Source organism: Aedes albopictus, unplaced genomic scaffold, assembly GCF_035046485.1.
Source record: "Aedes albopictus strain Foshan unplaced genomic scaffold, AalbF5 HiC_scaffold_20, whole genome shotgun sequence".
Classification (NCBI taxonomy): Eukaryota; Metazoa; Arthropoda; class Insecta; order Diptera; family Culicidae; genus Aedes; species Aedes albopictus.
Genome location: NW_026916980.1, coordinates 5,565 through 29,674, shown reverse-complemented (window position 1 = coordinate 29,674; position 24,110 = coordinate 5,565). Strand labels below are relative to the sequence as shown.

General features: G+C 41.2%; 3 protein-coding genes across 3 annotated transcripts; all 3 read left to right on the top strand.

Moving 5' to 3' along the window:
- Nucleotides 1-316: 316 nt before the first annotated feature.
- On the top strand, nt 317-1,552 carry LOC134284488 (trypsin 5G1-like). The gene has a single exon (XM_062843426.1). It carries the CDS (start codon nt 667-669, stop codon nt 1,459-1,461), a length of 795 nt encoding a protein of 264 aa, XP_062699410.1. The 5' UTR covers nt 317-666; the 3' UTR covers nt 1,462-1,552.
- Nucleotides 1,553-6,861: 5,309 nt separating this feature from the next.
- LOC134284487 (trypsin 5G1-like) lies at nt 6,862-7,746 on the top strand. Its single transcript, XM_062843425.1, has one exon. The coding sequence runs from the start codon at nt 6,877-6,879 to the stop codon at nt 7,672-7,674; it is 798 nt and encodes a 265-aa protein (XP_062699409.1). The 5' UTR covers nt 6,862-6,876; the 3' UTR covers nt 7,675-7,746.
- An 8,869-nt stretch (nt 7,747-16,615) lies between these two features.
- On the top strand, nt 16,616-17,513 carry LOC134284486 (trypsin 5G1-like). The gene has a single exon (XM_062843424.1). It carries the CDS (start codon nt 16,643-16,645, stop codon nt 17,438-17,440), a length of 798 nt encoding a protein of 265 aa, XP_062699408.1. The 5' UTR covers nt 16,616-16,642; the 3' UTR covers nt 17,441-17,513.
- The last annotated feature ends 6,597 nt before the right edge of the window (nt 17,514-24,110 follow it).

Here is a 24,110-nt window from a genome sequence, read left to right as displayed (position 1 = left end):
TTGAATAATGAGCCTTTGGGAGGATGATTTTCGGCGTCGACATGATTCATGTTTTTCTTGCAGTTAAAGGAAAGTTGTACAAAAATGATTTAGGGTATTTGATGATTTGGGCAGGATGTTCTTTCGGCCCAGAGAGTTTAGTCACAGTTTTCGATTTGCCATATACGAAAATACAATTCGTAGTTGCTACTCCCTAAATGACAAGAACAATCCAGATTGCACATACAGTGACCCCACACCGATGAATCACCTTTATTTTTTGTACACTATTTATGAATCACCATGTTGATCAAATGGAGTGATCCATAAACTGTGGTCATTTTTTCCGATTCTTAAATTGTGGGGTCACTGTAGAATCAATGAATGGTTCTTGATAAAGCTTGTGAAGCTTCAAAAACACCAAAATGTCTTGATATTTTGACCCCGGGATGTCCCAAACAATATTCGACACTGAGCCTAATCCTACCTCTTGTAAATTGATTTCTTGTATGCGTTTCGTCTATAGCTGCTGTTTATCAACAACTGCAAGTAGATAATAAGACACTCAAGCAGTTTATGTACTCAGACTTTAAATCCTAAAGTTCGTTGGCAATCCCCAGCACTTCAAATTCTCACCTATAAAAGCTGAAGCAACCATTAGACTCCTCACAGTTTCAACCTACAATCATGGCCCGTATCGTCCTGCTGTTAGCCGCAACGTTATTCTCCGCGGTGTTCGCTCAATCGACCGGATTCCATCCACTGCGTCCCTGGTGGAACTTCCGCGCCGGGGTTGGTCGAGTTGTCGGTGGTTACGAAGTCAACGTCACCGACGTACCATTCCAGGTGTCTTTGCAGAGCAGTTACGGTCACTTCTGCGGTGGATCGCTAGTATCGGAACGCTGGGTGCTAACAGCCGGTCACTGTGCCAGCTCTCGCGATCGTGGTCTTCAAGTGCGCACCGGTTCCAACTTTCATGCATCCGGTGGAAAGGTGTACAAAGTGAAAACGGTTCACCAACATCCACAGTACAATCCGGTCACCGTTGACTACGATTTCAGTCTTCTGGAGTTGGAAAAAGCAGTCACTTTCACTGAAGCCTCGCAACCCGTTGAGCTACCGAAAAAGGACGAGCCAGTTCAGGACGGCGCTTGTCTGCAGGTTTCGGGTTGGGGTAACACTCAGAACCCATCGGAATCAAGTAACGTGCTCCGAGCTACCAACGTTCCGGCGGTATCGCAGAAGGAATGCAATCGTGCCTACAAAGAGTTCAACTTTGTAACCGATCGGATGGTTTGTGCTGGTTACAAAGAAGGCGGTAAGGACGCTTGCCAGGGCGATTCCGGTGGCCCGTTGGTCCAGGGCAACACATTGGTCGGTGTTGTTTCTTGGGGAGTTGGCTGTGCTGAACCCGGATACCCTGGCGTTTATTCCCGTGTGGCTGCCGTTCGGGACTGGGTTAAGCAAGTCAGCGGAGTATAAGGGATAATGGGACTGCGATAATGATTTATGGAAAAAATAGTATATCAAAATAAAATTTTATTGAGTGCATAAAAATGTTAGCTGTTCATTAGACCTGTTCACTTTTTGTTTACCTATCCATGACATATCTAATTCTCAATCCATTTGCAGAAAAATAGCAAATTGGATTATGATTTAGAGGTGTATCAAATCAAATTTCTGTTTTTCGACCATTTTCACGGAAATGTATTCCGATATCCAGAAAATGCTCCAGCCCACTATGAGCGGTTCCCATACAAGCCGGCGGACAGAAATATTTGTTTGACTCCGCTCTCCGCTCTCACATCAGCTAAATATATTGTCCGAAAATGGTGAGCAACTTGAATGTTCGATATGTTGATGTCAGGGAAAAGAATTGTCAGATAGAAGAGACACAAAACAAACGACATAAAAAGACGTGGAATTATCGTTTGTCCCTCACGCCAAAACCGCCTAGCACTAAAATGTGCAAGACCTTCTCGTTAGTTCGTAATTTCCAGACTACACAAAAAATGTTAAGAGTTTCACATTAACAAAATCGGCTCTTGCTTCCACTAAATTATTACTTTGCAAAAAATCTTTCATGGCAATCTGGCTTGGACTACTAGTGACCTTTTTGAACCTTTTTGCCGCGACGTCCGGTATCACACAGGGCAACCACTTGGGATCGCTGATTTTTGGATCTATTTTGATGACGTAAACTTGGTGATCAAAGGTCCACAATTATCCTATGCGAATGATCTCAAAGCAAAATATACCTTCGTGTTCGATCGATTGAAGACTGCTACTTTCTCCAACGTCAGTTGAATGCGTTTGCTGAATGGTGTACTCTAAACCGAATGGATGTTAACCCGTCCAAGTGCTCGCCGATTTCGTTTTCAATCAAAAAACAATCCATACTATTTAGGGAACAAAAAACGATCCAGACTATTTGGTGAACGCGTCAGCCAAATTAAAGACGACCTTGGTGTAGTTTTGGACGACCAGCTCTGTTTTAAACAGCATATCAGCTTTCCCGACAGTGAAAGCCGCCAGTATTCTCGGCTTCATATTCAGATTAGCCAGAGAATTCGCGGATATCTTTTGCCTTAAATCCTCGTATCGTGTCCTATCCCACTCCATACTACCCTTCCACAGTAATGGCGTCGATAGGATCAAGTCTGTTCAAGGATGGTTTTTAGGTATGCTCTTCCACGTTTTCCTTGGTCCAATCCGTATCGTTTGTCAAGTTACGGAAGCCGTTGTCAGCTGATCCACCTGGAACCATTATCAGCGAGCTAGGGCTCTGTTGATCTCAGATATTCTGCAAGGACATGCTATAATTCTTATTCTGCACCATAATGTGTAAAACTTGACTTTAATTTGCGGCTATCTCAGTTATACAATTTATTGGACGTTACTTTTTTGTTTTACCCGACGTTTCGGCCATTGGGTGTAGCCTTTTCAAGAAAAACTGTTTTGTACAAATGCTTAATTATTCTAGGATTGTGTTAATTTAGTCTAGTATTTCTTTCGTGGTTTGTCGTCTTCGTCTTTAAAGATTTTCTGCTTGTTTTGCTTGTCGTGTGGTCATGGGTTTGCTTATGTGGGTATGTTATATTGGTATTGTTTGTAATATGGTACATTTCTAGTATTGGTAGGGCAGATGTCCTTCGAGATTGGTCAAGTATTGTTGTTTCGGTCAGGTCGAAATTATGGACTTCTTCAATGACATGGTTCATGAGTGCAGTTGTTCCCCTAAGCTTGTTCATCTCTTCTTCTGCTTCTGGTGTGTTAGTTGTTTTTAATTTTTCATGTGTGTAATATGTGTTTGGTGTCCATTTAACCTAATTTTAAGTAAATTTTCGGTCATTCCTATGTATGTCTTGTCACAATCCTTGCATGGAATACTGTATATGACTTTAGAGCGTTGTGTTTTTGTTATCGGATCTTTGACTTGTCTTGGTAAATTTTGTGTTGTTTTGGTTGTACGATATGCTAGTTTTACCTGGGGGTAGTCTCTCTTTAGGCTATGGACTATGGTTGTTGATAGCGTACATTGTACAGATCTGTACAAAACGGGTGTTGGTGTTGATGAGTCTTCAGCGGTGGTATTTGGTAGATGGGAGCTGGGATTTATGTTTATATCAGTGTCTGGTGGCGAGTTTCTGGATTCTGATTGGATTTTTTTTTTGTTTGTATTTACGTGTATTTTAACTTAAATGCTAATTCTACACTTGATTCTGGTTGGATGGTTGGAGAAGTTCTTGGGGTCTGTTGTTGCTGGTTGGATTTTGGGTGGCTGTTCGATGGAGATGGAGCTGTGGTGTTTGTCATATTTTCCCTAACTGTCGTATTTTGTAGGTTCGTTGACAGGATGCGATTGATCATTTGGTTGATTGGGGATGACTCTATGTTGGGATTTGATAACAGTTTTGTGACCCGATTACCCGATTAATGAAGTTGGATGCAACATTCATTTTCATCGCCGTTGGGTGAAATGAATGAAAATTCATTAGCTGTCCCGAAGCAATTGGTTTGCAGTACCAGTTTGTGTGGAATGTTTGGTCGTCGTTTCGTCGGATGAGCATGTCAAAGAAGGGTAGTTGATGATCGTTTTCTGTTTCAAGCGTGAATTGGAGATGCGGATTGTAGCTGTTGCAGATGTCCAGTGTTGTTTGTATTTGGTCGGCTGGTAGAGCGAGAAACAGGTCGTCTGCGAACTTTTTGAGAACGGGTGTTGTGAATGGAACTAATCAGGTAACTGGTGATAGAAGTGTGTCCATTACTAAGTCCGCTAGTATGGGAGACAGCGGGCTACCCCCAAAAGTCTGTATATAGAATTTTCCTCGAAAGCGGAAGTACGAGCAGACAAGGCTAAATTCTATAATTTCCAGGAAGAGATCCAGGTTAATGCGAGTGTTTTTCTTGATGTTGTGCCAATTCATGATTATGTCTCCTTGGGAATGTTCGTAAACAAGGAAACGACATCAAATGATACAAGTACGGAAGCTTGACTGTAGTTATGAACCTGGCGAATTAAAAACTATGGGTGATATTGTACTGACTGTGCTGTGCGTTGATTGTTGAACGATCGATGCCATATATTTGAAGAGTTGGTAGGTGGGAGCGTTGATATTTGGCACTACCGGGCGCAATGGTAGATCCGGTTTGTGCGCATTTGGCTGGTCATATATCCGGGGGCATATCGATGTCGTTTGCTTCAACCGTTTCGCCGTTGGAGTGTAGATGAGCTTGAGGTCCTTAAGCCGGATAACGATTCTGTTGAACCTTGGATGTAGGGTCCTTTGGCACAATTTGGTATGTGGAGTTGTTCAATAGTGCTTGTAGAGGTTGTACAGACTGAACAAGCACTTACATAAGACAACGGACAACACACATAACACTCGGTGGCCCAGTGGAGAATTTTCCGTTCGACGAAAAGTTTTCCCCGACTGGAGCGGAAATCGAACCCACACTCCTGAGGCTTACGAAACGTCTAGATGACTGACACCTCTAGCCGCACGGCCACGAAGCCCACGAATTTTGTGCTGCCTTTGTCGGACTGGAGTACCACTACATTGCATTGGTGGTGCGAATAGCTTCTCTACAGAATTTCTGAACCGGAGCTTGGAATTGGTCGGATTTGTTTCTCGTGATGTGGTTCTGAATGTGTGTTACTACTTGACATTTGTTACGGTTTTGGACAGATTCGTCTAGAAGAAGTTGTAGGATGGACTCGATATCGGCTATAAGGTGGTAGAATGGAATGGGATGTTTATCTTGGACGGGTAGGGCAAACTTGGGGCCTAGACTTATCAACGTTTGCATCTTGCTTGGTATCCACAGTGGGGCTGCATTGGCACCGTTTGTTCATTCAGCATGGGTGCAGTATCGGTGCTTGCTGAAGATAGCGTCACTATGCGGTTTAGCTTTCCTTCTGTTTTTCGACGCTGTGTTTGTATCCTGCGATTGTGAGACTCCTGTTGTGTTCGCAGGAACTGCGAGAGGATGTCGTTTTTCATCACACCTGCCTGTCATCCTCGTCGACGGTATGTTAAGAATTATTAGTTGAATTTTCGGGTGTTTTGGTGTTATTTTATTCAGTCCGGTATAACGAGGATAAACTTTATTGTTGTTTTTCCAATACATGTAAAGGAATAATATCAATAATGAAATCTCAATACTTTGCCTCACTTTGCCTAGGGTATAACTTTTTTCCCAGCCGTCGGATCACTTCGCGGTCTTCGACAAAGTTCTTTGGCATATAGTCACCTAATAATACAAAAGGGTTTATTCATTGAACGCTTACAGCGCCACCTAGCGGAAAATTCGAAAACTTAAAATTTCTGCATACATTTGGCCTAGTTTTCCCATACAAACTTCAAGCGTTTTGAGCGCCCCCTTAGGCTCAACCGATTTTGCTCCAGTTTTGAACGTAGCTTCTGGGAGTCCAAAACAACTAATTTAGGAGGTAAGACTTGGCATTTTTCGAATTTTTTGTTTTTCATATAAGTGTGGGCCACCCTAGTGCACATTGAGAATGGTAAGCTACTCTCCAGCTCCGTTTGTTTGACTCCTGTGCAATCTCGATTGTTGTTCCCAATCACGGAGTAGCAACTACGAATTATACGTTCAACATGGTTATGCTCATGATACTCATGCTTAAATTGGGACGGCCTAGTAAGCAAGCAATGAGCTCCAAATTTTGCTCTGTATGTTGATTGGATGACGAGATCTGTACTTTCAGTATCTGCAGGGCAACCATTGCCTGGGCTCAGGTCAACGCTACAACGAGCAATCGTTCTGGGCGGAGATCTTTTACGTTGGCCCTATGGAGCTGACCATTCATTACGTAAGGTAATTCTCACGATTTTTCGACACATCGTCCTCCCCTTGTAAAATTTTTTGTATGAGAACCCAAATATTTTTGTATGACGCGTAAGATTTTTAAAAAACCCTCTTCCCCCATAAACCCTTACGTAACTATTGGACAGCCCCTCTGTAGCTTCAGTGTCATACATGAGTGAAAGAGTCTTATTTTTATGGGTCGTGACACTTTTTTGAATCCACTTCTTCCTAACAGCTTGACGTGATTTACACATACACTTCCAAGATTTATTTACGAAAAGTTGAAACACTAAAAAAAAATGTATTTTAACTCCGGGATATCCCAAACAAGATCTAATACTGAGCCTAAATTTTATTTGAATCCAGTCTCATTTAAATTTATGTTTTGTAGACATTCCGTCTATAGCTGCTGTTTATCAACAAATGCAAGTGGATAATAAAACACTCAAGCAGTTCATGTACTCAGACTTTAAATCCTTAAGTTCATTGGCAATCCCCAGCACTTCAAATTCTCACCTATAAAAACTAAAGCAAACGTAAGTCTCCTCACAGTTTCAACCTACAACCATGGCCCGTATCATTCTGCTGTTAGCCACAACGTTATTCTCCGTGGCGTTCGGTCAATCGACCGGATTCCATCCGCTTCGCCCCTGGTGGAACTTCCGGGCCTCCGGCGTTGGTCGAGTTGTCGGCGGTTACGAAGTCAACGTCACCGACGTTCCGTTCCAAGTGTCTTTGCAGAACAGTTACGGTCACTTCTGCGGTGGATCGCTAGTATCGGAACGTTGGGTGCTAACGGCCGGTCACTGTGCCAGCTCTCGCGATCGTGGTCTTCAAGTGCGCACCGGTTCCAACTGGCATGCATCCGGTGGAAAGGTGTACAAAGTGAAAACGGTTCACCAACATCCGCAATACAATCCGGTCACCATTGACTATGATTTCAGTCTTCTGGAGTTGGAAGAAGCAGTCACTTTCACTGAAGTCTCGCAACCCGTTGAGCTACCGAAAAAGGACGAGCCAGTTGAGGATGGCGCTTGTCTGCAGGTTTCGGGCTGGGGTAACACTCAGAACCCATCGCAATCGAGTAACGTACTCCGAGCTACTAACGTTCCGGCGGTGTCACAGGAGGAATGCAATCGTGCCTATCAAGAGTTCAACTTTGTAACGGATCGAATGGTTTGTGCTGGCTACAAGGAAGGCGGAAAGGACGCTTGCCAAGGCGATTCCGGTGGCCCGTTGGTCCATGGCAACACATTAGTCGGTGTTGTTTCCTGGGGAGTTGGATGTGCTGAGCCCGGATACCCTGGCGTTTATTCCCGTGTGGCTGCCGTTCGGGACTGGGTTAAGCAAGTCAGTGGAGTTTAAGGGATAATGGGACAGCGATGATGAATTTATGGAAAAATAGTATATCAAAATAAATTATAATAAATAAAATTATATTGTGTCTAAAAATGTTAGCTGTTCATTAGACCAGTTCCCTATTTTTTACCTATCCGTGACATATCAAATTCTCAATCCATTCGCGAAAAAAAATGAGTCAAATGGATTAAGATTTTGAGGTGTATCAAATTAAATTTGTGTTTTTCGAGCATTTTCACGAAAATGTATTCCGATATTCTGAAAACGCACCGAAAAGGTGCTGAAATTACCGTTAGAATATAGTTAGTACAATACTCTACAATTTTGCCATAGTTCAAAAGATACGAAAAAATACAATATTTTCACAATTTTACATATAAAAGTCATGTAAATTAACATTTATTGTTGTAACTAATTTAATTGGCTATATCTCCTTTGTGCTACATAATTTTGTGTAGGACTAGTTATCAAAAGTTTTCCACTTACCTTACCGATCAGGCTAAGGCCGGGGTGACCTCTGCTGTACATAGTAGCCGTCTCCATTCCACTCGGTCGATGGCTATTTGTCTCCAGTTCCGCACTCTGCGTAGGGTCCGCAGATCGTCCTCCACTTGGTCGACCCACCTAGATCGCTGCGCTCCACGTCTTCTTGTACTGGTCGGGTGACTCTCGAGAACCATTTTAGTCGGGTTGCTATCCGACATCCTGATGACGTGACCCGTCCACCGTAGCCTCCAGATTTTCGCGGTATGGACGATGGTTGGTTCTCTCAGCATCTGATGCAGCTCGTGGTTCATTCGCCTTCTCCAAGTCTCGTCTTCTATCTCCACCGTAGATGGTACGCAACCCCTTCCGTTCGAAAACTCCAAGGGCGCGTTGGTCCTCTGCCAGAGATGTCCATATCCTCTGTGTGGAAAAGAGAAATAGAAAATACACCACTCACGCTGTGCATCTCAACAGGAGCCCGTCTCTTATATGTGGATCCACCACTGCGATTCGGATGCGCGCAAGATTAGTGGGTAGAAATAAATCTCTTTGTTCCCTGAGCACTAGGCCACACAACAGTGCGATGAGAGCGCTTTAAAATTCTCTCCAGTGAAAGTGTAAAAAATCACCCGGGCGCGCGCTCCAGTGAGGTTTTTGCGCCAGAGTGCGCGCTGCGGTGAAACACCGGAGAGTTCTCGCCCCGGTGACACCATGGTGATGATTCGGTGACTGCTGGGTGAAAACACGGGAGAGCGCGTGAGAGCGATGCGCGCGAAAGAGTGAGCCACACTCGATCCGAGGCGAACGAGCAAGAGCACACACTAGCGTGTGGTCTACCCACCACCCAAAACAAGAGAAACTGGCCTTTTGGTGTGGTGAAAAATGTTCCTATCCCCAGTGTGGTCGACAAACTGACGCCACAGTGAATCGCTACGGTGAAATGCCATCTTTGTCCTCTGCACGTAGGGTCCATGTTTCGTGCCCATAGAGAACTACCGGTCTAATCAGCGTTTTGTAGATAGTTAACTTTGTGTTACGGCGAGCTTTATTCGATCGTAGAGTTCTGCGGAGTCCAAAGTAAGAACGATTTCCTGCCACAATGCGCCTCTGAATTTCTCTGCTGGTGTCGTTGTCGGCGGGCACCAGTGAGCCCAAGTACACGAATTCTTCAACCGCCTCGATTTATTTCATCACCGTCGATATAAATTCGGGGTGGCGGGCGCGGTGATTCCTCCCTGGAGCCCTTTGCCATCATGCACTTTGTCTTCGACACATTAATGACTAATCGGATTTGCCTGGCTTCACTCTTTAGTCGGATGTACGTTTCCGCCATAGTCTCAAATTTATTTACGAGCTATAATATCAATATCATCATCGAAACCAAGCAGCTGAACGGACTTCGTGAAAATCGTTCCACTCGTGTTTATCCCCGCTCTCCTAATTACACGCAATGTTGAACAGCAAGCACGAAAGACCATCACGTTGCCGTAACCCTCTGCGAGATTCGAAGGGACTCGAGAGTGTCCCTGACACTCGAACTACGCACATCACTCGATCCATCGTCGCCTTGATTAATCGTATCAGTTTATCCGGGAATCCGTATTCGTGCATAATCTGCCATAGCTGTTCTCGATCGATTGTATCATACGCCGATTTGAAATCGATGAATAAGTGATGTGTGGGCACGTTGTATTCGCGGCATTTCTGCAACACCTGGCGGATGGCGAACATCTGGTCCGTTGTAGCGCGTTCACCCATAAATCCAGCTTGATATTGCCCCACGAACTCTCTTGCAATCGGTGATAGACGGCGGCATAAAATTTGAGAGAGTATCTTGTAGGCAGCGCTCAGTAGTGTGATCGCGCGATAGTTCCCGCAATCCAACTTATCGCCCTTTTTGAAGATGGGACACACGATTTTAAAAATTGTGACTTCAATAGCATTCAAAACAAACTCAATGAAACGGATTGGCAAACTTTATTAAAAAACAATATGAATATGAGTTGTAGTGTGAACAAATTTAACGAAAAGTTATTCGCCATATTGGATGAAATAGTACCGAAGAAACGTAAAAAGATGACGAACAACTCTAAAAACCCCGTTTGGTTCACGAGAGACATAAAAAAGTTAAGAAACCGAAAACAAAAAATGCACAAAGCTTATAAAAGAAATCGCTCCGCGGAGAATCTAGAGAAATATATGAACATTTGTGAGTTGCTTGATACTGAAATTAAAAACGCATACGAGAGTTACAATACGAAAATCGAAAATTACGTGAAGAATGACCCAAAAGCTTTCTTCAGTTTTGTCAATAGCAAAATGAAAACTAATAACTTTCCGTCGTGCATGGTGTTTGAAGAGGTTGTTAGTAGTGATAGTCAAGAAATCTGCAATAATTTTAAGTTTTTTCAAGGTAACTATATCGCATTTAATGATTCTTTCGATCGTGAATACTTCGACTATTTGCCAGAACATACAAGTAATATTTCAGTCAGCTCTATCACAGTGCAAGAGATCTTAACTGCATTAGAAGGGTTGGATTCTTCAAAAGGACCAGGGCCGGATGGAATACCTCCTTTTCTTGTGAAGAAGCTCGCTACCTCTTTCGTTAAGCCCTTGTTTTGGCTTTTCAATAACTCTCTTGCTAGTGGTGTATTTCCATCGCAATGGAAGCAATCGTTTCTAATACCAATCTTTAAACCCGGTAACCGTTCCGAAATCAAAAATTATCGTGGAATTGCAATTATCTCATGCATTCCAAAGTTATTCAAAGCCATTGTAAATAAAAAAAAATATTTAATCAGGTCAAAAATGGTATTACAAATAGTCAGCATGGCTTCTTTAAATCTAGATCCACAACTACTAATTTGCTTGAGTTCGTGAATTTCACTTTTGCCACTATGGACCGTGAAAACTATGTCGAGGCGTTATACATTGATTTTACCAAAGCATTCGATAGGGTTGACATCAAACTATTGCTTTTCAAACTACAGCGCACGGGATTTTCAAGTGAACTTCTGACATGGATTGAATCATATTTATCAAACAGAATACAGTCAGTTCAGTTTAAAGGAAAGATATCTAATCACGTCAATGCTACATCTGGTGTTCCACAAGGCTCACATTTAGGGCCTTTACTTTTCATTTTATTTGTTAATGATGTAACTCTCATTTTAAAACGACTAAGAGTTCTGATTTATGCTGACGATATGAAGTTGTATATGGAAATGTTGAACAAGGCAGATTTAGTAGAATTTCAATGCGAGGTTGATGTTTTTCATAATTGGTGTCTAAAAAGTCTACTTGATATAAATGTCAAAAAGTGTTACATAATATCCTTTACAAGGAAGCGTGAGCCATCCAATTTCAACTGCTTGCTGGGCAATGAACAAATGGTAAGACAAACCAAAGTAAGAGATTTAGGTGTATTACTAGACTCTAAGCTTTCCTTTGTTGATCATTACAATTCAGTTATTCATAAATCTCAAAGTATGCTTGGCTTTATTAAAAGATTCAGCTATCATTTCAAAGATCCTTACACAATAAAGACTCCATATGTGTCATATGTGAGATCAATACTAGAATATTGTAGCGTTGTTTGGTCTCCATATCAAGATGTTCATTCAAATCGTATTGAATCTGTACAAAAACAATTTTTACTCTTTGCTCTAAGAAAACTAGGATGGGCATCCTATCCTCTTCCGTCGTATGAGTCCCGGTGCTTGCTTATCAATTTAGAAACTCTTAAGAAAAGAAGGGAAATTGCATGTATAGCTTTTATAAACGATCTTATCTCACAACGCACTCAATCGGAAGATTTATTAGCGAGCCTAAACTTTTATGCTCCATTTCGCTCTTTAAGATCACGTAACATATTTCAGCTCAAATCGCTACGAACTTCATATGCAATAAACGGACCAATGAGCTCATTAATGAATATCTATAACAAATACTGCGAAATAATCGATTTAACTATGTCAAGACCACTGCTAAGGAAAGTCCTAAATGGTAGATCTAATGACACATAAAATGTTATATAAGTATCAATATCTGTAAATTTATACATTAAGCTTGTAGTCTACAATGATTGACGAAATAAATAAATAAATAAATAAATAAATAAATAAATAAAATAGATATCTTCCATCCACTCCTCCGGTAATACTTCTTCGTCCCAAATCTTGGTAATGACCCAGTGTAGTGCTCTCACCAGTGCTTCTCCACCGTGCTACAGAAGCTCGCTTGGTAGTTGATCTGCTCCAGCGGCTTTGTTGTTTTTCAACCGGCTAACTTCCTCTTCAATCTCTTGGAGGTTAGGTGCTGGAAATCGTTCGCCCTGCGCACGTACTCCTAGATCTGTTACCGCGCCACCTTCGGTGCTTGCAACGTCGTCATTGAGGTGCTCATCGTAATGCTGCCGCCACCTCTCGACCACCTCACGCTCGCTCGTGAGAATATTTCCGTGATTATCTCGGCACGGCTTGTGGCACAAAGCTTCTGCGCAAGCGGTTCAGCTTCTCATAGAACTTTCGTGTGTCCTTAGCGCGGTACAGCTCTTCCAACGCTTCGCGATCTCGTTCTTCCTGCTGGCGCTTCTTCATCCGGAAGACTGAGTTCTGCCTGTTCCGCGCCGTCTGTAACGTGCCTCATTCGCTCTCGTACGGTGTTGCAGCATTCTCGCCCATGCTGCATTCTTTTCGTTTTTTAACTGTTCACATTCGCCGTCGTACCGTACCTTGTGCTGTAGCCGAGGTATTACCTATGGCGGATCGGATGTCCCTCCAGCCATCTTCCAGTGTAGCTGCGCTAAGCTGCTCTTCCGTTGGTGGGGCCACTGCTAGCTGCTGCGCGTAGTCTAGAGCCGCTTCTACGTTACGCAGCTGCTCGATGTTGAGTCGCGGCGTTCGACTTTGACGCGTGATGATAACTGTCGAAAGTTTTGAGCGCATGCATACAGCGACTAAGTAGTGATCCGAATCTATATTCGCACTGCGGTATGTGCGGACATTGGTTATATCCGAGAATAATTTACCGTCGATTAGAACGTGGTCGATTTGGTTTTCTGTTTGATGGTCGGGTGATCTCCAGGTGGCTGTTCTCTAAACCGCGGTGTTCTCTAAACCGAATGGAAGTTAACTCTTCCAAGTGCTCGACGATTTCGTTTTCAAACAAAAACGATCCATACTATATTTGATTATAATTTGTCAGACACCCGAATTGAACACGTCAGCCAAATTGAAGACCTTGTTTTAGTTTTGGTCGGCCAGCTCTCTTTTAAACAGCATATCAGCTACGCTGTCGGGAAAACTTCCAGTATTCTCGGCTTCATATTCAAATTAGCCAGAGAATTCATGGATATCTTTTGCCTTAAATCCTTGTACTGTGTCCAGTTCCGCTCCATAAATATTTTTCGGTTGTTTGGAACCCGTTCTACAGTAACGGCGTCGATAGGATCGAGTCTGCTCAACGACGGTTTTTTTATGTATGCTCTTCCACATTTGCTTTGGTCCGATCCGTATCGTTTGCCAAGTACGAAAGCCGTTGTAAGCTGGTCAACCTGGAACCATTATCTGCTAGCTAGGGCTCTGTTGATCTCAGATATTCTGCAAGGACATGCTATAAATCTTATTCTGCACCATTACGTGTAAAACATGCTCTCTTTGAAATAATAAGAAGTTTTAATTTTTTTTTCATATTTGATGAGATATTTTTATAATTTTTTTTTTCTAAATTTTGACCCAATCTCACCCCCATTGACGGTACGTTAAGAACTTCTAGTTGAATTTTCGAACGATTTGACGTGTCAACAACAAAATTATATCCTAATCAAATCTTTAAAATGATTGCCAAAACTGAGATTAAATCTGAGCATGATCTTATGCACTCTCAGCTGAACATATCGATCGGTGATCTCAGCAAGTCTGGAGTTAAAGTTGAATGCGTTGAATAAGCTTGAGCTGCTGCATCGTTTAGCCCTCCGTCAAACCGTCCCCGTTTTATTGTGAATTTGCATCGTATATTGTTAAAAGCAAAACCGTTACGTGGATCGCTCGGTGACCAAACCTTCTCCGTGGAAAAAGTGTCGACAATCAGCAAATATGGACAGTTTCAGAATGAAAACCAATTCGTCGGATTGTGATGCAAATGTTTTTTTGCAAAGAATGTGAGCTGTGTATTTATACGGAATTGCGAATGTATGTAAAGTGTGCTGGGCCGTGTGGAATGAGCTATCATATCTCATGTGCTGGTCTAAGTAGAGAGCATGTACGATCTCTATCTCACGGATTCGTATATAGTTGTGTTGTGAATGTACGCCTGCCTTCAATGACTGGAGAAGTGCTAAGCCAAAGTCACCACTCCCGGTTGATGCTAAGTCGATGGATTCTGAAGTATCCCAACTACAGCATCAAGTTTCTTCAATTATGGATACGCTGACCCGAATCATGCATAACGACACTTTTCATAATAGTGCAAGTCCACTTCATCCAGCGGTCGTAGCAGAGCTGAAGTAATGAGTGGAACAAATCGACACTGATTTTTCATTTGGGCCTAACTGACATTTTCGAGTTCTCTTCATCGATTCTCTCTTTGCGTTATCACAGAATGTGTATTGAGTTTTTCACAGATTTTTTGGTTGAAATGCGAAGAAGACGACTACATGTTGCTATAGAAACAAAAAGAATACTGATTTTTTGGTTTGATCAAGTTATTAGCGAAAGAGAGAGTCGACGAAAAGAAATCGATCAAGTCAGTTAGGTCCTTATGAAAAATCTTTGTTGGAATATGTGCTATGAAAGTGAACGGAATGAGAACAGTGAGAAACCGGAGACAACTGATGATAGCTTTTCGTTGCTGTTGTCGAACATCGACGTTAATACAACCGAAAGGGATATAGAGGTTATAATACGCAGATGTGTTGGTGCTCTCGTTGATGACCCATTGACCCTGTATGCGTGATGAAGCTGATTCCAAAACGTATTCACTATAGGCTGTTCGATTACACTTCGTTTAAAGTCGTTTTGAAGCGGAGGTGGAATGAATTAGCTATGTGTGCATCAACCTAGCCCTTCGGAACTAAATTTCGAGAATTCATTCGACGCTCTGACAACCCTTGGAAGCCCTAATGATGTTATGTGCGCTTACAGATTATTTTAGAAAATTTTTGGTTTGTTTTTTTTTTGTATCGTTTGTATGTTGATGATGTTGATCCGAACTGTGTTAGATTGTCAGTGTTATGATGCTATGTATACTTCTTATAAATGTACATATTAGAGTTACTTTAATTGAATTTTTCATTAGTTATATAAGCTATCAGTCTGTACAACCATTGTGTTGAAGATGCTTTAAATAAAAAAAGTCTGTATTTTGGATGATGGTGCTACGACGAAGCAGCCATTAGTGAAAAATGGAAATTTGGACATCGCGGAGAGATTGCAAAGTCATAGCGTCACACGGGCAAAAGCTGTGTTGAACCACCATTGGAACGATAGATGCAAATGAATTGGTGAGCTCGTTTCATGCTATTGATCTATTGTAAACATTTATGAGGTATTAATTTAGAAACTAACATGAAGTTTCTTGATATTATTATTATTATTGCGACAAGCGTTTATTCATTTTCTAAACATATTTTGTTTAGTCCGTCACTTCAAGTAACGGCATTTCGAGTTCCTATGCAAAGTTGGTTTCGTTTTGCATTTAAAACAGAGTGTGGTTCGCGGAGGCAGTACCATTAAATTGCGAAAAACCGTGTTTTTTCATTTACGAAATAATTTGGATAGTTCGTCATCTTAAACATGTATTGTATATATTAGTCAAAATAAAAATAAGTGTTGTTCGAATAGAGGTTGAATGTATCACATCACTTACCAAAGCGAATCCTAAGCATATGACTTTTTTCCCTCCCCACTAACAAAAACTCCTTCCCTTGACAGTCGTGGAGAAGATGAGGTGATCTCGGTCTCTAGTAGCAACGCACGTCATACTAATATTCCTTCCCTTCCTCGTTGACCGTAAGGTCAAGGCTAAATCGAGCAACCGCTTAGGATGGAGATTTTTTACGTTGGCCCAATGTGCCTTCAGAGATACATGAATGAATGAGTCTGATTTTTAATAAGTCATCACACTTTTTCTGAACCCACTCTCTCCTTAAAAGTGTGACGTGATTTATACGTACACTTCCAAGATTTATTTTCGAAAAGATGAAACATCAAAAAATCTTTCTATTTTAACTCCGGGATGTCCCAAACAAGTTCTAAGACTGAGTCTAAATTTTATTTGAATCCTACCTCTTGTAAATTTATGTGTTGTAGACATTTAGTCTATAGCTGTTGTTCAACAACAAATGCAAGCAGATAATAAAACACTCAAGCAGTTTATGTACTCAGACTTTAAATCCTAAAGTTCATTGGTAATCCACAGCACTTCAAACTCCCACCTATAAAAACTGAAGCAACCGTCAGTCTCCTCACAGTTTCAACCTACAATCATGGCCCGTATCATCCTACTGCTAGCCGCAACGTTATTCCCCGTAGTATTCGGTCAATCGACAGGATTCCATCCGCTTCGTCCCTGGTGGAACTTCCGCGCCTCCGGCGTTGGTCGAGTTGTCGGCGGTTACGAAGTCAACGTCACCGATGTTCCGTTCCAGGTGTCTTTGCAGAACAGTTACGGTCATTTCTGCGGTGGATCGCTAGTTTCGGAACGTTGGGTGCTGACAGCCGGTCACTGCGCAAGCTCTCGGGATCGTGGCCTCCAAGTTCGCACCGGTTCCAACTGGCATGCCTCCGGTGGACGGGTGTACAAGGTGAAAACCGTTCACCAGCATCCGCAGTACAATCCGGTCACCGTTGACTACGATTTCAGTCTTCTGGAGTTGGAACAAGCAGTTACTTTCACCGAAGGTACTCAATCCGTTCAGTTAGCGAAACAGGACGAGCCGGTTCAGGATGGCGCTTGTCTGCAGGTTTCGGGCTGGGGTGTTACCCAGAATCCAGCGCACTCACGTGATGTGCTACGGGCTACCAACGTTCCGGCGGTGTCGCAGAAGGAATGCAATCGTTCCTACCAAGGAGTCAATTACATAACCGATCGGATGGTTTGTGCTGGTTACAAGGAAGGTGGTAAGGACGCCTGCCAGGGCGATTCCGGTGGCCCGTTGGTCCAGGGTAACACATTGGTCGGTGTTGTTTCTTGGGGACTTGGTTGTGCTGAGCCCGGATACCCTGGTGTGTATTCTCGCGTGGCTTCCGTTCGTGACTGGGTTAAGCAAGTCAGTGGAGTGTAAGAGATAATAGGACTGTAATGTAATGGATTTGTGGAAAATGGATTAAGCAATAAATGTAATGAGTCAAAGAAAATGTTTGTTATTCATACTAGAGAAATGATGCCTTATTAACTACCCGACAATATTTCACACTACTCCTCCAAGTGATTGGTAGACCTAGATGTAGGAATTTTATGGTCAATTTCTATCATATAATACATGCTTCTAGTTTAATGAAACACCGTTTCAAGATAAGCCGTTTTAAAAATATCCCTACCCGTGCGGTGTCAAAATTTGCTTTCAGTTAAAAAAAAGTTCTACCCCATTCTCGATGTGTGTTTTGAATCAATGACGTGAATTATACATACCCCAACAACAAATACTAATTGATTTTCTTTTCTCTTTTTCTTTCAGATTGCGATTTTATCTTGATTGAACTCCCTTATACCGCACCCGAACGGCCAAGTTGTACTCCTGAATATTTTCGAGAAACTGCCGCAGGGTGGCCATTTGATCCAATGTTGATCGGCCCTTGCGATATCCCGCTTGATGTTCGCCGATGAAGGACTCCTCAACAGTGCTGAAAAATTCATTTCGTCATATCTAAATTCAATCACCTACAGCTCATTTTAGAAGTTGAATCTGAAAATATGTTATATGAAAAACTTGTGCGGCCAGATCAGTTCTGCAAGAAAGTCACGGAAAAACCGCTATTTTTCGGAAATTTAAGGTAAATGTCACGGATTACCTTCGAAAAAAGGTAGTCCGTGACATTTACCTTAAATATTCGAAAAATAGTGGTTTTTCCGTGACTTTCTTGCAGAACTGGTCTAGCCGCACAAGTTTTTCATATACCATATTCTCAGGTTCAGCTTCTAAAATGAGCTGCAGGTGGTTGAATTTAGATATCACGAAATGAAATTTTCAGCACTGCTCCTCAATCGGCCTCGGCCTGTTAAACAGAATTCCGGACATAATTGTGTACGCTGAGTTGAATGTGTTTCCTCTGTAGTTTACGTACTCTCTTCGATGCCCTCTATTGTATAGAGGGCAAATGAGACCATCCAACTAACTGGCAAGAGGTTCTTCCTCTTCCCATATCTTCAATATATTACGGTGTGATACAGCTGTTCATTACCATCGTGCTTGAGAAGCTCGGTCAGGAGTTCGTCCTTCCTAGCAGTCTTGACGTTCTTCAGTCCCTTAATGGCTGTCTTAACCTCGTCTAGCGTTAGAGGTTCCACAGTCTGTCCGTCATCGTCGTCGATTCGAATTATTTCTGTGTTCAACAACTGCACGAAGTGCTCACTCCACCTGGCAGCCACCATTGTTTTGTCTGTCAGGAAGTTTCTATCACGGTCAATGCACATGAAGGGAGAAGGCGCTGTTTTTCTCCGCACGCCATTGACATTTTCTGAAAACTTCCGCATATCATTCTAATTCATAGTCTTTTGTGCCAGTGCAATCACATTTTCCTCGTGTTATTTTTTTTCCTTTTTTTTGGTGCAGACACCTGAAAAATTGCGGTGGCCGTAATGTGGGTGGAAGCGTTTAATAGGGGACTCGACTGTATCTCATAGTTCGCAGTACAACCTAAGGAGATGCCACATTTGTATCATGGCTAATCACAATACAAAAATCTGATAAAATGGAATTCCGTGTTTGGCGCTTCTCGAAGTATCTTCCAAGGAAATCTTTCAAACTCCCACCAACATACACATAGCTCCAATTTGAAGGAAATATTGAGAGCAGTTCAATGACAAAAGGGAAATTTTAGATTATGACAAGCAAGGCATGTTTTACGAATCAAAGAAGTCAAAAAAATATTTACATGAATAGCTTCCTCCAACTTTCAGCTATCGTGATGAATTTCCAATAAACATTTTTACTGCATGAAAGTAGCACGAACCATTCTCAAGTATATTTTGGCTCAAGAAATGGTTGTTCAGCTAAAATATTCGCTGATTTCTCTGATAAAGTTATACAAGTTGCTGCATTTTCCTACAAGGAAAAAACATAACATGCTCGACTTTGAGAGTAGTTTCTGTTTTATGAAAATGCCAAAGGTTTGGGTATCAAGCATCTAATGTAATGCTATCCTATACATTATTTTCGTGGTTTTCTCTGGTGGGTCTCAAAAAGTATGTCTGCTGGCAAGGAGGTCGCGCACCTGAAAAAAAAGAATTCTCAGTTAATTTTCCAGAAAAATCCACACGAAATCTCTCAGGCCTAAGGGAAAACCAGAAGCATTCCCAGAAAAGTATCCTGATGAATTCCCACAAAAACACCTACTGGAATCCTCAGAAAAAAAAATAGAGAAACTCTCAGAGGGTTTCCAGCGGAATATGTACTTGTTTGAATGCCCAGAGCAAATCTCATATCTTGCTTAGACAGAGACATTCAAAGGAAAATCTCAGAGAAATTTTGAAAGCAATTGCAATATAATGCCCATATAGATTCCCATAAGGAGTTCCTTGAGGATTTGAATAAAATTATTCTCAGAGGAATTCCGAAAAAAAAATCACATATGCATTTCGAAGGGTATTGTAAAAAGACTCACAGAGATTCCCATAAGGGGCCGTCCATATACCACGTGGACAATTTAGAGGGGGGAGGGGGTCTGAGAAAAATCCACGCTTGTCCACGGAGAGGGGGGTGGGGGTCTGTCAAATGTCCACGTGGACATAATTTATTTAAGGAAAAAAAGATTCATCGACGAAACAAAATAAATTTTTGATGTGATTCTCCTTCACGACAGTTCTTTATTATTTTTAATATATTCCTTGTTTTTAGTTGGCGATGGCTACTCAAAAAATAAAATCATAGCATTGCATATCAATTTTGAAATTTATAATGCAAAATTTCTTGAAAAATCGTGAGGATTTCGAACTGTCTAGTAAAAAAATACTAAACAAAATTCTGGGGTATCAGAATGAAGCTTTGATCAACAGTGATGGATTTTTTATCAGAATTTTCGTAAAAATTCTGTATGGATTTCTTGAAGTTTTATATCAATTGTTTAAACTACTCAAAGTTTTGAAATACATATCTACAGATACTTACAAATCAAGAAACTTAACAAGTAATTTCTTCTTAAATATAAAATATTTTATAGCACATTTAAGTCAAAATCATATCACTATGAGCGAGTTGCTGTAATTATTGTTTTTCGGCAATGGTCTAAAAAATACAATCTTTGATAATTTTCATAATATCTCAGCATAAAAGTTATCAAAAATATGGGACAATCATAGGCTGAAAAAAACATTCAGAGAGCCAGGTAACATATGTAGATAAATTGCAATACGAAAATACTTGTAATATACAAAATTCAGCAATATATTTATTTAATGCATCATTATCTGAAAAACCAAACCTTTAAAAAAATTGAAAATCACACATTTTTTATAAAAAAAATCGATATTTTTCAGAAGTCCACGTGGACATTAGGGGAGGGGGGTAGGGGTAAGTGGAAAGTCCACGCTTGTCCACGGGGAGGGGGGAGGGGGTCAAAAATCACGATTTTTCTGTCCACGTGGTATATGGACGGCCCCTAAGCAGTTCCCTGGAGATATTCAAAAATGATTCTCAGAAGAAATTTCCAAAAAATCAAATTTTCGAATAATTTTAAAGAGGAATTCTCAAAAGATTTCCTAAAGAAATTCCCAAAAGAATTTCAGAGAGATTTCTTGGTAAATTTCCAGATAAATTTTCCGACGAATTCCCAGAGGAACTTAGAATTCTCAGAAAAATGTCCAGAGGAATTCTCTGAAAAAAAAATCCAGAGGAACCCAAAGGAATTCCCGGAAGAATTCCCAGAGAAATTCACAGATGAATTTACAGAGGAATTCATTGAGGAAATCCTAGAAGAATTCACATAAGAAATCTCAGAGGAATTTACAATGCAATTCTTGGAGGAATTCACAGTGGAATATATAGAGAAATTCCCCGAGGAATTCTCAGAGGGATTCCCTGAGAAATTCTCAGAAGAATTAGCAGAGGAACTCCCAGACGAATTTTCGAAGCAATTCCAAGAAAAACTCCCAGAGGAACTTACAGAGGAATTCACAGAGAAATTGAAAGCGGTATTAATAACGGAATTCACAGAGGGATTCAGAGAGGAAATCCCAGACAAATTCACAGAGAAATTCACAATGCAATTCTCAGAGGAATTCACAGTGAAATTTCCAGAGGAATTCCCAGAGAAATTCCCAGATTTATTGACGTAGCAATTTCCACAAAAATTGACAGGGAAACTCCCAGAGGAAATCACAGAATAATTCCCTAAAGAATTGAGAGAGGAACTCACAGAGGAATTCTAAGATGAGGAATTTGCACAGGAAATCACAGAAGGATTCCCAGAAGCATTCAAAGAAGAATTGCCAGAGGAATTTCAGAAGTAACTCCTAAAGGAATTCCGAGAGTAACTGCCAGATAAACTCACAGAGGAATCCAAGAGAAGCTTCCAGAGGAATTCTCATAATCATTCCCAGAAAGATTGACAGAGGAGTTTCCAAAGGAATACACAGAGAAATTCCAATAGGAATTGAAAGTGAAATTAATAGAGGAATTTCCAGAACAATTTCCAGAAGAATAGAACGCAAACAGTGAAGTACTAGATTGGAAGTAGTGAGCTGAATTTTTGTATGGTAAGATGATCCATTTCATTGCAGTAATGGAGAATTGATCATCTCACCATTCAAAAATCCAGCTCTCTACTTTCGTACTAGATTGAATCACTACTTGTGACCTATTGAGAACAGAACTACCAGAAGAATTCCAAGAGGAGGAATTTACAGACAAATTCACAGAAGAATTCCTAGAGTCATTCACATAGAAAATCATAGAGCAATTTCCAGACGAATTGACAGAGGAATTCACGGAGATATTCCAAGCGGAATTTTCTTGAGGAATTCACAGAGGATTTAATAAATGAATTCCAAGAGAAGTGCCAAGAGTTCCAAAGGAATTATCAGAGGAATTGCCAGAGAAATCTCAAGAGGAGCTTCCAGAAGAATTCCCAGAATCATTCCCGGGAGGATTGACTGCACCGAGAAATATTTCTACTCAGTGACTGAGTTGGTCTTACTCAGAAATCGAAAAATCCTTTGTATTCTTACTCAGCTTCCGTTAAGAGTGTGACAACCCAGTGTCCCACTTTTAGCTGAAACTGAGTAAGAATACAAAGGATTTTTCGATTTCTGAGTTAGACCAATTCAGCCACTGAGTAGAAATTTTTCTCTGTGTGAGGATTTTCCAGAGGAATACACAGATAAATTCCAAGAGGAATTCACACAGGAATTTCCACAAGATTTATCAGACGAATAACAGAGGAATTCACGTTCACCTGATTTATGCTTGAATAGGAGCCACTCACATACAAACTTTTCCGTGTCGATTTCGAGAGTATCATTCACATTTTTTATTTACAACTTCATTTTTCGTGGTGTTGAAAGGCTTCGACTGGCTACCTTATCGGGGTCGCAGGTTTTCGACTCATCATTTAGCAGCCCAGATTGAACTTTATGTACACTGTACCAAATACCATGTTTCTCCATCAAGCTTTTTTCTGCGTTCAGCCATGCTACACTAACTGAAAAGACAGCATACAGGCGAAACTTATTTCGAATTCTATCTTACTTAGCTTCTGAAAATGATACTCAACATATTTAAATCAGTGAATCAAAATTCAACCAACGCGCGACAATAACGACAATGTCGCAACCTGAATTTGTTGCAACATTCTACCCAATGCGACATAGGTTTGTCCCAACTTGAAAAGAATGGGATAAAGATCATGCAGCACGAGTTTAGAGATTTTTTAGCCTTGCATTGTGATTTTCGAGCGGTAACTTCGAGTCGGTAAACAATGCAATGCTACTGAAGATGTATCATCCAAAAGTTTCGATCTTGAGTTGGTAATAATTGCTTATTCACGAGTTGAAAAGTACGCAATAAATGCTGGTTCCCTTTTGTCTGCAACAAAAATTTTCGAGATTATGTCATTATCTGTTACCAGTTGGGATAAAGAGTAATAGCTGCATCTTCTTTGTTGCTCGTTTTGTGCCTCTTTTGTCTGACAATTCTCTTCACTGATTTAAATAATGACCGATTACCTTTGTTTTCGCTATTCTTTAGTTTACATTAAATGAAGTCATCAAAATCAAACCCCTTCTGAACAGAACGATAATTAGATAAGTTGTTGCCTGTTGACTATGACAGGCAAACACCGCCAGCCATCGGTCTGACTTCTCACGAATCTGGTTAACCGCTAAATCGAGCGTGATGATTGCTTTTCTACTGAACGTTTGAAAACGATGGTGTCCGGGTGCATTTACGGTCGGTGAAGCAATTTTCACGAGCAAATAAAACAAATTGAAACAATTTCCAATTACACTGAATTTGAGTTTGACATTTTCGTGCGCTTTCGTGTGATGGTACAACTTAACAATTACTTCGATTCCTGGCTGGCCATCGTCATGAACGGTTGTAGCAACAATTGCTGAAACGTAAACGAATACTATTAAAGTGAGTTTTGTTGGTGAAACAACACTGCACTGTGGTGGAAGATTCGGTACGACCACGCTCCTTCAAAGTGTTCAGCTTGGCTACGTTGCACCACCCATAAGTACCAGCGAAGACCCACCCTCTGGAGCACGATTAAATGCATTTCAGTGTTGACTTAGTACGA

Bases quoted from the DNA above. Each gene is read 5' to 3' on its own strand.
- LOC134284488 (XM_062843426.1), top strand. From the start codon at position 667: ATGGCCCGTATCGTCCTGCTGTTAGCCGCAACGTTATTCTCCGCGGTG.
- LOC134284486 (XM_062843424.1), top strand. From the start codon at position 16,643: ATGGCCCGTATCATCCTACTGCTAGCCGCAACGTTATTCCCCGTAGTA.
- LOC134284487 (XM_062843425.1), top strand. From the start codon at position 6,877: ATGGCCCGTATCATTCTGCTGTTAGCCACAACGTTATTCTCCGTGGCG.